The sequence below is a fragment of the Euwallacea similis genome, chromosome 18 (genome assembly GCF_039881205.1).
Source record: "Euwallacea similis isolate ESF13 chromosome 18, ESF131.1, whole genome shotgun sequence".
In the NCBI taxonomy this organism is placed as follows: Eukaryota; Metazoa; Arthropoda; class Insecta; order Coleoptera; family Curculionidae; genus Euwallacea; species Euwallacea similis.
In genome coordinates this window covers 2,324,448-2,338,365 of record NC_089626.1, presented here as the reverse complement: position 1 = coordinate 2,338,365, position 13,918 = coordinate 2,324,448, and the positions used below count along the sequence as shown (strand labels likewise).

At 41.9% G+C, this 13,918-nt stretch overlaps 2 protein-coding genes across 2 annotated transcripts; one reads left to right on the top strand and one right to left on the bottom strand.

Annotated features, from left to right (window-relative positions):
* Positions 1-866: 866 nt before the first annotated feature.
* On the bottom strand, positions 867-7,478 carry LOC136414823 (forkhead box protein L2-like). The gene is made up of 4 exons (XM_066399040.1): positions 7,051-7,478; positions 4,872-4,971; positions 1,557-2,256; positions 867-1,501 (listed from the first exon to the last, which is right to left on the bottom strand). The coding sequence occupies exons 1-4, from the start codon at positions 7,135-7,137 to the stop codon at positions 1,354-1,356; spliced, it is 1,035 nt and encodes a 344-aa protein (XP_066255137.1). The 5' UTR covers positions 7,138-7,478; the 3' UTR covers positions 867-1,353.
* Positions 7,479-8,390: 912 nt separating this feature from the next.
* On the top strand, positions 8,391-13,722 carry SCAP (SREBP cleavage activating protein). The gene is made up of 11 exons (XM_066399039.1): positions 8,391-8,533; positions 9,154-9,351; positions 9,562-9,792; positions 9,851-10,034; positions 10,086-10,231; positions 10,282-11,627; positions 11,680-11,939; positions 11,991-12,524; positions 12,570-12,791; positions 12,841-13,102; positions 13,162-13,722. Exons 2-11 carry the CDS (start codon positions 9,194-9,196, stop codon positions 13,545-13,547), a joined length of 3,729 nt encoding a protein of 1,242 aa, XP_066255136.1. The 5' UTR covers positions 8,391-8,533; positions 9,154-9,193; the 3' UTR covers positions 13,548-13,722.
* Positions 13,723-13,918: the final 196 nt, after the last annotated feature.

The following is a 13,918-nucleotide window of genomic DNA, read 5'->3' as shown; positions in this document are numbered from 1 at the left end:
GTTGTTTTTAGCTTTGGGGAAAATTCCCACAGTTTATCTCGCAGAGAACAATTGAGTTCGTAAGTTCAGAAATCCAAGCAAAAGTCTACTTTCTGAATCATTCACAGGAGCACACCGCGTTTAGAGGCCCGACATTCCTCTAGTGACATGATTAATGTCAAGCACGAATCTGGATTTAAATCTCCCATATGTTTAAAACAAATATCTTGTTTAGTAAATATGGGGCGTTTAGTCGCTAATGCCCCAAAGGGACCGCCCGAGTGTTAAACTGGGGTGGAAGTTATTTGTGTATCCGGCCCTTGTTGTGACGAATCGCTCACAATACTTTTGCCCTATAATCTGAGACGAAGGCGGCCTCTAAAAATATTTTTTCTTACGTGGTGACAACCCGCGTTCGGATGTAAAATATGTCCTGGATGAGTGGAACGCTCTTGATATGCGGCAGGACCCGCCGGGAATCTAGGCTCAGCTGTTGGTCTTATATCTTCTATCCACACCCGCGCCGCGACACTTTAAGACAACTTCCTGTCGAGGCTTAAAAGAATCTTCACTTTGATACAAAAATTTACGCTAATGTAAATCTTAAGTAAAGCGTCAATTCAACGATTTGTTGGCTCGCACGGGAGGTTGCTTTTAAAAATAACCGCCATCACTGTTTTCCAGCCGAATGACCATTGACACTGGTACCACGAGAGGATCATGAATGCATCCACTCATAGTGGAGGACAGCTTAAAATAAACATCTGACATAAAGAACGGATTAATGGATTTTCAGGTGGAATCCAGTTTCAGCGGCGTTATTTATCGCTCCATTTTCGTCTGGAGATATCCTAATCCCGGATCAATAAATCCCCGAAAGAAAGCACTTCTTGAGGTTTAAGCCATTTATTCTAATAAATTTACAATTACAAATATAAATAAAAATAGTAAAATTAAAACAAGAAACACATTTTAATTGGCTGATCCTATGAACGCGCATTTCCCTATGAAGTATAGAATAAGGACGGAATATAAACAAAATTGAAGGTAACGCGAAGCGCAACTTTGCCCACCTGATGGCTTCCAGTGTAAAAATATCATCTGGTTTCCTCGAATGCAGCTCATGAGGTCCACTCGTATTACATTACAGTTCAATGACATCAAAAAACTCATATTAATGAAAAACTCTCGGACAAATTGCGCCAATACGGACGATAATAGAAATAAACTGTGGACGGTCAAGAAAATACCGAAAACAAACAGCATTCACAATGAACTTAGCTTGCCTTGTACTGAGTACCACATAGACGCTATTTACCAGAGAGCGACGTTAGACTCTTCGACTTATCACTCTCGGCTGAAAGATCACCACAGTCACCATTGCAGCAGCAGCTGCGGATCTGTAGACGGAGAATTGTGGGGCCCAGGAGAATACTCGCTGTCTGTAGGGGGCCAGTAGGGCGGGTACCTGGGGGCCTCCTGTCGCACGCTGCAGGGACTGAATGGCGCCGGAGGGGGATACCTGTTGAGCCAATTTAAATTATCGAAGGATTGAAATTGACGCCCCGCGACCTTACCCTTGCTGGGGATACCCCGCAGAGCTGCAAGTGCTGTAGGAGGCGAGCTGCGTGGGAGCCATCCACGTGGGCTCGTACCTAGAGTAGGCCGTGGGAGGGTACCCCGTGGGCGTAGTAAAAATGTTCCTAGGCAAGGACGTTATTCCGTGCTGAGTCAGCGGATCACCGAAGAAAGCCTTAGGGTAGGCTTGCGCCGACCTGTAAGGCCTCTTCATCCTCCTCCTCCTCCTGTAATTCCCGTTCTCAAACATGTCCTCATACTGAGGGTCCAAAGTCCAATAGTTGCCCTTCCTCTCGCCCCCACCTTCCCTGGGCACTTTCACAAAGCACTCGTTCAAGCTGAGGTTGTGCCGAATGGAGTTCTGCCACCCCTTCTTGTTGTTCCTCTCGAAAAAAGGAAACTTCGAGGTAATATAAGCGTAAATCTCAGAAAGAGTCGCTCGCTTCAGTGGCGAGGCCTGGATGGCCATGGCGATGAGGGCCACGTACGAGTAAGGAGGCTTGCTGAGCGAGGTCCCGCCCCCGTTTGTGGGGGTCGTAGAGGACGAGGGCTGAGGCTGGGGCGAGTGGTTGGAGCTGGCGCTGGGGGCTCGGGCTATTTCTTCAGGAGTGGCCGGGGAGGAATGTGAGACGTTGCTGTGGCTGCTCAGGACGCTCGCCTGCGCGTTGAGGCTGTAACTGGACGGGGAGGGAGGCAGACCTGCAATTAAGTTGCAATCGGGCTTAAAACTAATAATACCACTGCGTGGTGAAACGAAATTTTATGCTGGTTACTAAAATTGGAACCCATAAAGACCACATTGTTTGCGGGAACGGCAATGTATTAGCTAAACGTGGTAATTTAGCGGAAAGGGGCCCCCGAATATTGGATGTAAACTGACCCTTAACGGCCCACGGCGGGCACGTTTCTAGAAGCCTGCACGTGGGCGGTTATAGACCCACACCATGGAAAGGATTTTCCATGGAGAATCGAGGAGGATTTTCAATTGAAAAACGAGGTGTGACATTTGGATTAACGTTAACTATATAAACGCAGCCAATATTGCAAGGAAAACACCTGAATATGGGCTGCTGCGCAGTCGCACTTGAAATAATTAACAGGTTAAATTGGCTAGGTTTACCTCGAAGGTTTACGAGGCTGACTGAGGATCTGTTCGAGTCTCACATTTTTTTACATTGGGACTTTTCAAGGCATAAATCCTGAAAATGTGAGTGTAATTACGGCCGATTGTAACAGTAATTGTAGCGCTTCTCGCGATGCGGTCCTACAAATTCCTCATCATCTAAGGTGATTTAAAATCATTTGTACCCAATAAACCACTCAAAACACGCGAATCCCATTAAGAGAAGTCTGATTTGTTGGGTTTCATCAGATGTTGTGAAAGATATTTGCAAAATATCGGGGACTAACCGTTTGATGTGGCGAAGTATTTATAAACGCAGGTTTTAAGAGCGGAAAACTGAATTAAGTGTGTGACAAGAGCATTTTATTTTCAGTCACTTTTACCCTTAATGACTCGCGGCGTGAACTGTTACCACTCAGACGATTTACAACTCTTTTAAGGCTCGAAATGCTATTTTGGTTTTTTTGAGAGCCGTTTTAACGCCGTGATGCGCTCATATACGTGTAGATTTACAATGAAGGGTGATCGTTAAAAAAAGTCAGTATCGAATTATCGTCTTGGCTATATGTCTGATAATGTATGTCTTGGATAAGTTCATCCAGTCGTTACAATCACCATGCAGCATATGACTTAATCAGTCCCTATGTTTACGGCGGGTTAAACTTACAGCGAGGTTTTTTATGCTCACTTGTAAAGGTCAGAAGTCGGGCACGGATATGTTGTATCATTTTTTTTAAAGAAATAAGCAAAAATAAATAAATACATAATCCCCCCATCATCATTCAGCAAATCACATGTTTACTCTCACACGTCGTTGTTTACGTCAACATCTCAAATTTACCGTAAACAAAATAAATTGAAGCGCACATTGAGGTCAAACGTCCATGAGGTGCCATTTTTCTCTTCGATATCTCAAAAACTCTTCGTCTGGCGGTTCAAAGATTGAATCGGTGAATGGGAACTCTCCATAAGAGGGTCTAATTATTGGAGTTTTCAAAAAAAAAAAAATGGCGGACTATTTACGTCACGCGTACTTCAGATTCAGATTGTTTGTCCCGGTGACCTGCGCCCCCGATGATAACATTTGTAAAGTTCGACCTCTGTTTCGAAGGAGAGAGCGATAAAGGATAGGAAACCACATGCAATAAATGGAACCAAACGAAGACAAAACTGATTCCAACGGACGTTTTTCGGCCTTTGCGTCAGATTGGTCGTGGATGTCGAGACTTGAAAGAATAAGGAGGTTAGAATAGAAACCCAAAAGCATTTTATTATCTTTACTAACTTAGGAATTATCAGTCTGAGGAAATCCGACCTAAACTGATTCGTATCTAAGGAGAATTTTGCTAGTGACACCGACTTCTTGATAAAATGGCGAACGTAAACATCAGGTAACCTGAACTAACCTACCTGCGAGGTTGCGTGCAGTCACGCCTTGTCGTATTAATGAGAGAGAATTGCTGAGATATGCCCGAAGTGATCATAGCTGCTCTGCAGCCCAAAGAAGAACGGCTTCCACATTCAGGATACTTATCTAATAAACTTCTCATGTTCTTATGGCAATTAATTTTTTTCTGTTAATGACGCGAAATTCAGTTTATATTGCCAAATCTAATTTTAAAACTAAGGACTGGAAAACAAAAACACAGATAAACTTATATCAGCGACTTGCAAAGAGGCGCCACAAAGTGTTTACGAATCCAGTGAATTCCAGCTTGAGCTAAAAATTTACCATCGAGTTAAATATTTGAAAGTGGAAACGATTTTTCCGTCGTTAAGGCATGTATGTAGAAGGATGATTGTGTAGAGTATCCCTCTGTAGCCTTCGGGCGTATGGGTGAAGCATTAATGACTCCAGCAAGCCTTTGGGCTAATGCCAGGTAACCTGACTCCACTTGCGAATCAAGCAATTTAACACGGCTAATTAGACAGGAAGGGAAAAAGCTGCCCTCAAGGTGAAAATGGGGTGATGGTAACTGATCGCAGGGTGATATTATCGCCCTAATTCCATTTTTTTACCATCAAGCTCGGGGGCGTATGGATGGCAACCTAACAAGAGATTGGATCAACATAGATGTTCGCAACCGAAAGAGACGTCTAAACATAGCTTCGGATTAAATTTATTGACTGTTGCTCTTGAATGCCAAATATTAAGGCACAATCAGCGATAAATCTTTGGGGTCGTACTTACCATGTGGGTGTAACGACAATGTAGACGAAAGTGAGGGCAATGGATAGTTTCCAACATCTGGCTCGGATTTGATTTTGTGTAGGTCCGTGTTTAACAAGTCCTGAAACAAATTATGAACACTTGATAAAGTATTGCGGCATGAAATATGCAGTTACAGGGTGTCTCATAGTAAGCTAGAAAGGGGCTTTTTGGGACTACGCTTGTTTGATGGGACTTGCTTTGAATGTTCATGTGTCAGATAATGACATAACAACTGCAGATCTGCCTTGACATGCGCTCTAAATTTTAGTCACGGGGGCCCTGGACATGCGCAATCAAACATACACCGATTTTCGGTAATCGTATCAGCCACTGGCTAGGTTTACTTCGGAGCGATCCCTTCCAGTTTTTGTGAGTAAAAGGACAAAACTCTTTTAGCAACGAACTTAATTTCAACGCCGTTTATTTCTCGGCATATGACGGGTGCCGGTCGCCCGGCAGGTCAATCTAAAAATTCACTTAGTTTACAAGATTTTATTGAAAAGCGCTTAGACCATGCAAATGGCGGTCAGCAACCTTTCGCCTTATGGGTCTTTTGTCATCACGTAATAAAAATAGCCGCTAACTTTTTTAATTGATGCGCGTGCTTGTTCTCAGATACACTGCAATTCCTGCATTGTTCAGGAGCTCTGCGAAAGCCGGTGATTGCCGTTCATCTTGGCTGTTTACTAATATGGGGCGTTTTGTTTACTAATTAAAACAAACAACAAACATTACAATGTTTTAAAAACTTATCGATAATTAATTTCCAATAAAGCGCGCGGATGGGTCCGTTGTTTGCTTTCACTGTTCTAAATATTTACAATTTTAAATTAAATACACGGAAAATAAGTATTATTGCTACTAAGACGATAATGGGCGTTTATAAGACGTCGCGGCTCGAGCTAAAAAAGGTGGCGGTTAATCTGCAGTTTTAGCGCCTCTGGTTTTCTACCATACATTCCCTCCCTCCTTCATTCCCCACGCCCCTCGGGCGACAGTAAAGCATAATCGCTTCTAGAAATCAACATTAATAGGGCCATTTTCTTCGCAAATAGCATCAATAAAATTTGATATTCAATATGACCGTGATAATTTATTTTTTCTGTCCAAGTCAGCACATTAAACGTGACGTAGAGCCGCCGCGGTCCGGGCCTGGATATTCGATACTTTGCGCAATAAGTAATGCTTGGATCGATTGTTTATCGAGCAGGCTTATAAATGCGGCTAATCGGAAGAAATAAATCTAAAAATCTGTCAAGTCAGAAATTAAATACGAAAAATCTCCGATACGAAAAATTTTTGTGACAGATTGCACATCACTTGACGTCCCTTCACGTAGAAACTTTTGATCATCCATTCTCCAGGCCTTAGTAGTGACTGCGCCTTCCAGAAGTCGAAACATTCCAGGCTTCATCTAAGTTTACACGCAGAAGTCCATGCCGTGGCGATCGTGACCATTCTCATGAACTGGTTTCGACATTTTTTTTTTTAACGAAATTGCAACACCCTGCCCTAATTAACCCGTCTCTTGAACGACACGTACATCTGCGTCAGCGTTTCTTTATAGACGAACAGTATCTAGGTACCGGTTAGGAAAAGTCGCAAATTAAGCGTCTGCGGATGCGGGAAAATGTATGGTTTGCGACAAAAAGGTTCTGAACCTTTTTCTACCCTTAAAAAACGCATTAAAAGTGAGTTCGAAATGGTGCCTTTGTGAGACCGTGCGATTGCCAAATTGCTCTTTAAATTGGAAATTAATTACCAGCGGGAATTCCGAAAATGGCAACAGGGCGGCGTTCTTTTGTTGCAAAAGGAAAATGGCTGAATTTTACGACGCGTCGACGTGAACTGTCAGCTTTAGGCTTTGAGAAAAAACTGGGAAATCGCATAGGAAACCCCGTATTTTCTTATAGTGAGGCGTATGGCTCTAGGTAATGAAGACTGCAGGTAAATGAGAAGAATCGCAGATATTTTCTAGGTCAAAATCACCTTTGATGGTCCTCCGGACGCTCCTTCACCAATCCACTTCTGTTTTTTGCCGCAGTTTAATTGCCCGGCTTTTTTTGGCCGCCTTTTCAGGCGGTTCGAGCCAGTCACATTTCAGATTTACCTTTTGGTTCTACTCTTTTTCCCATATTGAGCGCTGTCAGCAACTTACCGTGGACAAAATGTGGGGATGGATGTTGTTGTTGTCCCCCGGCCGCTCGGCGAAATTGAGCGCCTCTGGAAGATGCACCTCGTTCATCTTGCCCCGTTGATAATCCACTTTAGCAATTATTAGTAAACAAACACAGCAACATTCACCATAAACCCCCGATTTACGATTGTCAATCCAAAACAAACAACGGGCACGAGCAGCACCGATTATGCGCTCATCAAGTGTATTATTTATAAAATAAACCGGTAATCTGTCAACGCTGTTTACATACTGGGCCTAGCAAAGTCTAAACACCGCGTCGGGCCAATTTTTTTTTTTCGAGAAAAAACTGCTCGTAGAACCACCACGGCCAAGTTAAATCATCGACGCTCTGTTTAGCACTTAAGGCGATATGCTAATGAGCTTTACGCCACGTGACTGCTCGTGGACGCATCAGCGGTGACTTGGGGACTTGGGGGGTTAGAGACTCCGCCTCTCATCGCTTGTTTAGCTCCACCTCTCACTTACTTCGATGCTATCACAGCAGGCAGAACACAATCAGTCTCCATGTTTTAGAAGGCCAAGGGGGGGGGGGGGGATGTAGGGGATCTTCACACATTTAAAATTCAAGTAAAATGCAGGCACTAATTTAGTTCATTAAAATGAAAAGAAATTCACTTTCGTTAACGTCAATTCACTCGTTATGAAAAGAAGTATTTTGCCCGGAAGCTAAGGGAATTTAGGTCGCTTTTAGCTATCCAGTACGGATGAGCTGTCGCCCTTCCATGTCCATCCACCGAGGGTGGAGCCTTAATATTCCATATGAATAAGACATTGAATTTAATAAACATTATAAAAATGTTTTAGTAGAAACCTTTAGTAAATCAAATTTAAAACTTTAATAATTATCTAGAAATTTCGCTTCCAGTAATTATCTTTAAAAATTTTATCCATTAAATTTTTGTGTGCGCCGCCTTTGGTTTTTGCCAATCATCAGAGGCGCCATCTTACGGCAACCCTCTGACGTGCGTAATGGGATAGATTAGAAATACTGCATCCTAAAAATTGAAAATCACAGCGCTATTGCCAGATGTTTCTGATTATATTCCTTCAACTAGAAATCCTCGAGATTCGAATTCCTTTCAAAAATTAGGACGTGGTGAACAGAATTAGGGCACTGTTTAATATGCTGAGACTTATTCTTGTAATTGTGTTATTAAAATTTTGAAATCTAAATCATGCCGAAATTGGAAACAATTCAAAGAAAAATCTGTTAATCGGGCAATGTCGCACAAGTGCGTCACCTCTCAAAACTGACGCACTTGACATTTGGACTTCTGACGTTTGTTTTTTTTTTATTCTATAAGTAGCAGAAAATGTTTGTTGATTTGGACTGTTTATCAATCAAGAAAATGTTCAAATAGTGCATGTAACTGTCTAAAAGCGAAAGATAAGTTTTATTAAGAGTTCCGCAATCCTTCCGCCAGATTGTCACCTTACGCACGTAAGTATTCGCTGATTTACGACCCATCTTACATCACTATCCGCCACAGTTAGGTTAGGTCATGGAGACTTTCGTATACAAATATTCGTATTATTTTTATAAGATTTATTATATAGATGGTTTACACTTACTAATAATAAACTTATCAATATAACAATAAATCTTAGAGGGTTTAACTTCGGTTTAGTACATATAGTGATTTCATGAAAGTGTTCATATAGGTTCCATAAAACTACATTACCTATCATAAACCTTCAAGGTAAACGCAATTAAGCAAAAGCGCACCTCAAAGAGACTGAAATAACATCGGCAAAAACTAGTTCTTATTAAAGCTATTATTATTGTCATTTAATAGTAATTAGATAATTGATAATAAATAGCATTTGACCTTGACCATATGATAACAGCTTAAGAGAACATCCTGGCTACTTAATCTTAAACTTAACTTTCCATGTGGCTAAAGTTAACACATAAATCATTTGATATCATTTTCTGATTAGATAATGTAAATAGGCATTTTCTGTGGAATTCCAAAAGGCTAGGCAGTACAACTTTTATGCACTGTCATGAGTCTGCACCCATTTTCCATGATTTATGTATAATTCTCATATTCATTTTAGTGCTTTCTCAGAAAGTGAAGTGTGCCATGCCTAATATAACATGAGCTTGAGAGGTGAACGGCCCCTTAACAGGGGCTCGTGCAACAGATCTACTATCCAGGAGAAGGTGGCCACTTTGTTTTATAGCATTGGTCTGTTGTGCAGCAGCTATCCCACTTTGGTTCTAGTTTTTGCCATCTCTGTTATTATTGGTTGTTGGTATGTATGTGGATTGAAGCGCTTGTTAAAATTACCTTAAGTGCTTCTATGACTCGTTATTGTTAAGACAAATCAAGTTTATGTAACCATTGTCAAGGCTGTTGGATTTGAAAGTGCAGTAATTGTTTTTGTTGTGGAATATGCAAAATTGATTGTTAGAAACATGTTTTGGGTTGATTTTTTATTACCAAAACTACCATAACTTTTTAGTCTACCTCTGGCACACATTCCTTTACCACTTACTGCCCCTAAAGAGGAATGGGTTGCCACAGGCAATGTGACCCATGGTCAAGCTCCTTTCTGCTACATTCAACAAGTGGTCTTAAAAGTAGCAGTTCTACCTTGGGAACCTGATCTCACTTTAGGGGATGGCTTCAGGGCACCCCTTTATGAGTCATTTAAGCTCTTAGATATTGTCAGGAATTACCAGGACAAGAATAGGTATACTCTTAAGTAATTATAATAACAAATGAATTTATTAACCCTTAATTTCTTACAGCCTTAAAACTCTAGGTCATGTATGCCTACATATTGAAGCAGTGGCCCAAAGCAAAGTGGTAGAAAGTTCTCCCATTATGCCTCAATACAGCTGTTTGGTCCTTTCACCTGCCAATTTTTGGCATCAAGATGTTAATGAGTTCAGCCAAGACAGTACCATCTTGACCACCATTTTTAATCAGCATGTATGTCTTCAGTTAGTCGTGGTAGATTTACACTTCTAGCAATAATTGCAGAGGTACCATAAGGGCAAAATGTCGATGGCTGAGATTTTGTTTGGAATGCATATGAGAGACACAGGGATCAAAAGGTATCCCCTGAGACATAGGCAGAGAATTATACAATTTGCTGTCACCCTATTTTATAAGGAATTTGACAAGGGGTGAGTGGAGACAATTTCAAGGTATCATTTTAATTATTGTAATACTTCAGGTTCATTGTGGGACTTCATGACAAACTATCCTCTCTTTATCCCCTACACCAAGACAAGACCTTTTCCACTCTAAGCAATGATACTTTAGTCATAAATTATCCAGAAGAGATCGATTATTACGAGCTCTTTCCGGTGGTATGCGCCTTCCTAGCCCTCTTTCTCTACTATTACTTTTACGTCCGGAAAGTCGACGAAATTAAATCAAAAGCTGGAATGTCTTTTGCAGCCACAATTACAGTTTTGTGCAGTCTGCTAATGACCATGGGCATTTCTTTGATGTTTGGGTTGACTGTGAATACTCAAAAAGGCAAATGGATTTTCCCCTATTTGGCCATTCTTTTCGGTCTCGAAAACGTGTTGGTCTTGACCAAAAGCGTTCTAATGACGCCCCAACATTTGGACGCAAAAATTCGACTTGCCCAAGGCCTCAGCAAAGAAGGGTGGAGCGCCACTAAAAACCTCCTAATTGAAATTACGGTATTCACTTTCGGATTATTCACTTTTGTCCCGGTTATTCAGGAGTTCTGCGTATTTGCTTTAGTCAGCATACTAGCTGGGTTATTCCTGCAAATCCTCTTCTTTTCCACGATCTTAGGAGTGGATTTAAATCGCGCCAGCACCACTCTAGAGAAGAGCAGTCAGAGTTTTAGAAATGCCCTGTATCAACCTTTGATAGAGAACACGAATAGAGGTATGAGTCGCTCAAGGTCGCACCCAAGATTAAGTTTCCCTGCAAATATTGTTGTAGCAACAGGGCAGAAGCACAGCAGTAGCGGCCAAGAGAAAAAAATCCCTAAAAGGTTGATGGTCGTCAATGTGTGGGCGCGCACGAGGTTCTTCCAACGTTCTTTCATGGTTTTGATGGTTATTTGGATTTGTATGATTGTTTATAACAGTGACATAATCAATCTACTTACTTCAGTAAATGACCAAAACCACCCCAACCAGACTAAGAGCAAGCAGCAACTACCCAGAAATTACCTCAACCTGAACTTCTTTCCCTCTCCAAAAGCCAACCTCACGAAACCCTCCTCTATAAATTATGTCACATATAACCCTTTGGATGTGGGAATCAAGCCCAATCAGTCAGGCGATTTGGAGAAATTGAAACCTTGTGAGTACGCTCCTTGGTTAAGGCTGCCTGCCAGTCATTGGTCAGGCATTTTGAGAAATTACAACGTCTCACTAGGAGGGCAAAGCTTGGCAATATTACCCAGCATTAAACTAGCCCATGTGATCAGCCCTGAACAGGCAGTGTCTCAACGAAATCCCGAGGAAAAATACGGCAGTAAGTTGCAGTGGCAGGCGCTGGCTTTGGCGCTGGATCCCATTGACTTTAATGGAGGCAAGTTCTCTCTTTTTGATATCTTATTTTGTCAACAACCTGTGTATTTCAGATGATTTTCCTTCGATAGATCAAATGGAGCAGCCCCTCTATCCCCGATCCCCAATGGAAATTATGCTTCTATCAATTCTGATTCTTATAAGCGTCATCGTTATGACTTACGGTTTTGTCGTGCTGTATCGCTGCGTTTGCTCTCGCAATTATGCGGAATGGCGTGCTTCTTGGTATCCAGAGAAAGCTGAGGAGGCTTCAGAGCCTGAGCAGGTGATGCTGGAAGCAGTGCCTGTAGTTTTAGAGGGACACATTCAAGAGGTTGATTAATTTAAATTCTAAATAAAAGGTTTTTCCCAATGTATTTTGTAGGTGGAATGTATTGCCAGTGATGGTGCGCATCTGGCGAGCATTTGTCTGGGTGGTCAGTTGAAAATTTGGGACAACAGCACCGGTGAATTAGTGGCGGTTATCGATCGCAAACAACACTTAGGCACAGACTCGGAATCCCCGGGGTTTTCATTAGATAATGACGATTTATCGGATTACGAATCCGGCTCTCCTCCGTCGAGAGACGAGGTATTTCCCCTGCTCATCAATCGCATTAGCAGCGATTTTTCTAACTTAAAACTCAAAACGGTGGATAACGATAGTTTCAACGCAAAATATGAGTTCTATAAAGCATACAAATTTCATTATGGAGACGATGGAACGCGGTTTTCATTTGGGTCTAGGCGAATTAGTTCAGATGAAAAATATACATGCGAAACCAACAGCAGGAAGAACAGTAATGGGGCTGGGAGATTGTCCTCTGTTTGGTGCATGGATTATGTAGATAACTTAGTTATTGTTGGGTGCGCTGATGGGCGATTGGAGTTTTGGGAAGCGACCAGTTGTAAACTCAAGGTAAATCCCCAGTTCGTTACGTTTAATGACTAACAAAAAATCTAGTGTGTGTTTGAGGATGGAAACGATTCGGGGGTGACCAATGTCAAGTTGATTGGGTCAAGAGTTGTAGCTGCACGTTTATGTGGATCTTTGGATTTCCTACAACTCCAGACGTATACACAAGGTCGGCCGGTGGACTGGAACTTCACCTGCGCCTACAGGAGAACGCACATTCGCACAGGTTCCATGGGGTCCATTTCTGAAAGAGACATTCATTCCCATCAGGTCAGTATTTGACTTTAACTGGAAATTAGCTGCAACGAAAGAAATTCAGGAGGACTTGCGCTGTATCAAAATCATAAGTGTGCGAGCCCATCAACAGCCAATCACGTGCGTGGACTGTGAAGGTGGACGGATAGTGACCGGCAGTCAGGACCATACTTTGAAGGTACACAGGGTGGAAACTGGGGATTTGCTGTATACGCTTCACGGGCATTGCGGCCCGATCACGTGTTTGTTCATTGATAGAGTGTGCCCTGCTACTTCTGGTAGTGGTTCTCAGGATGGCATGTTATGCGTTTGGGACCTTTTGTCTGGTAAATAACACATTTTTCATGAATACGTAGATGTGTACGTTCTAAATGAATTTCCACAGGAACTTGCATGTACAGCATTCAAGCTCACGACGGCTGCATCACTTCGTTGACGTATTCAGCCAGCTACGTAATTTCATTAGGGATAGATGAGCGTTTATGTGTGTGGGAACGATTTCAGGGCCATTTGCTGAACAGCATCCTAGTGGGTCAGGTGTTCTCCAATCACATTCTGATGTTGGCGCCCCATTTGGTGATTACAGGCAGAAACGGGGGGCTGGTTATTTGGGACGTGCGTCACGGGGAGTGCGTGCGGACGATCAGTCTAGGCCGCGATCCTTTTGTCTTTATTAAACAACTGATATTGCTCAGAGACGCCGTGTTGTGCGATTACGGGAAGCAGCTGCGGATCGTGCGCTTTCCCTTGATTACACATAAGTTCGATTAAGTATTTATTTAATTTTTTATATAGTGAGTTTGTGTGAGTACTGACCAGTGGCTAAAGAAGGTAGTACATGATGCCTAAGGCTACTTAATTTATTGTTTTAATACTAATTTTTAATCATGTTTTGTTGATGAATGTATTTTTAGGAGTTAGATTTTTAAATTATAATATTTTTGAAGGGGTTTGTTTTATTACAGGCAGCTAATTTGGAGTATTTCGGTTTAGTGTTTTAAATTTATGTCCACCATTATGTCAAAAATCAAAACTGTCTAAATAGTCAAAACACCATACGCTTAGGTCGGTCTGTCTAACCTCACTTATTTGTTATTGTTTGATATAACATTTTTGAAACTCCTCGTTTAAATACCTAATTT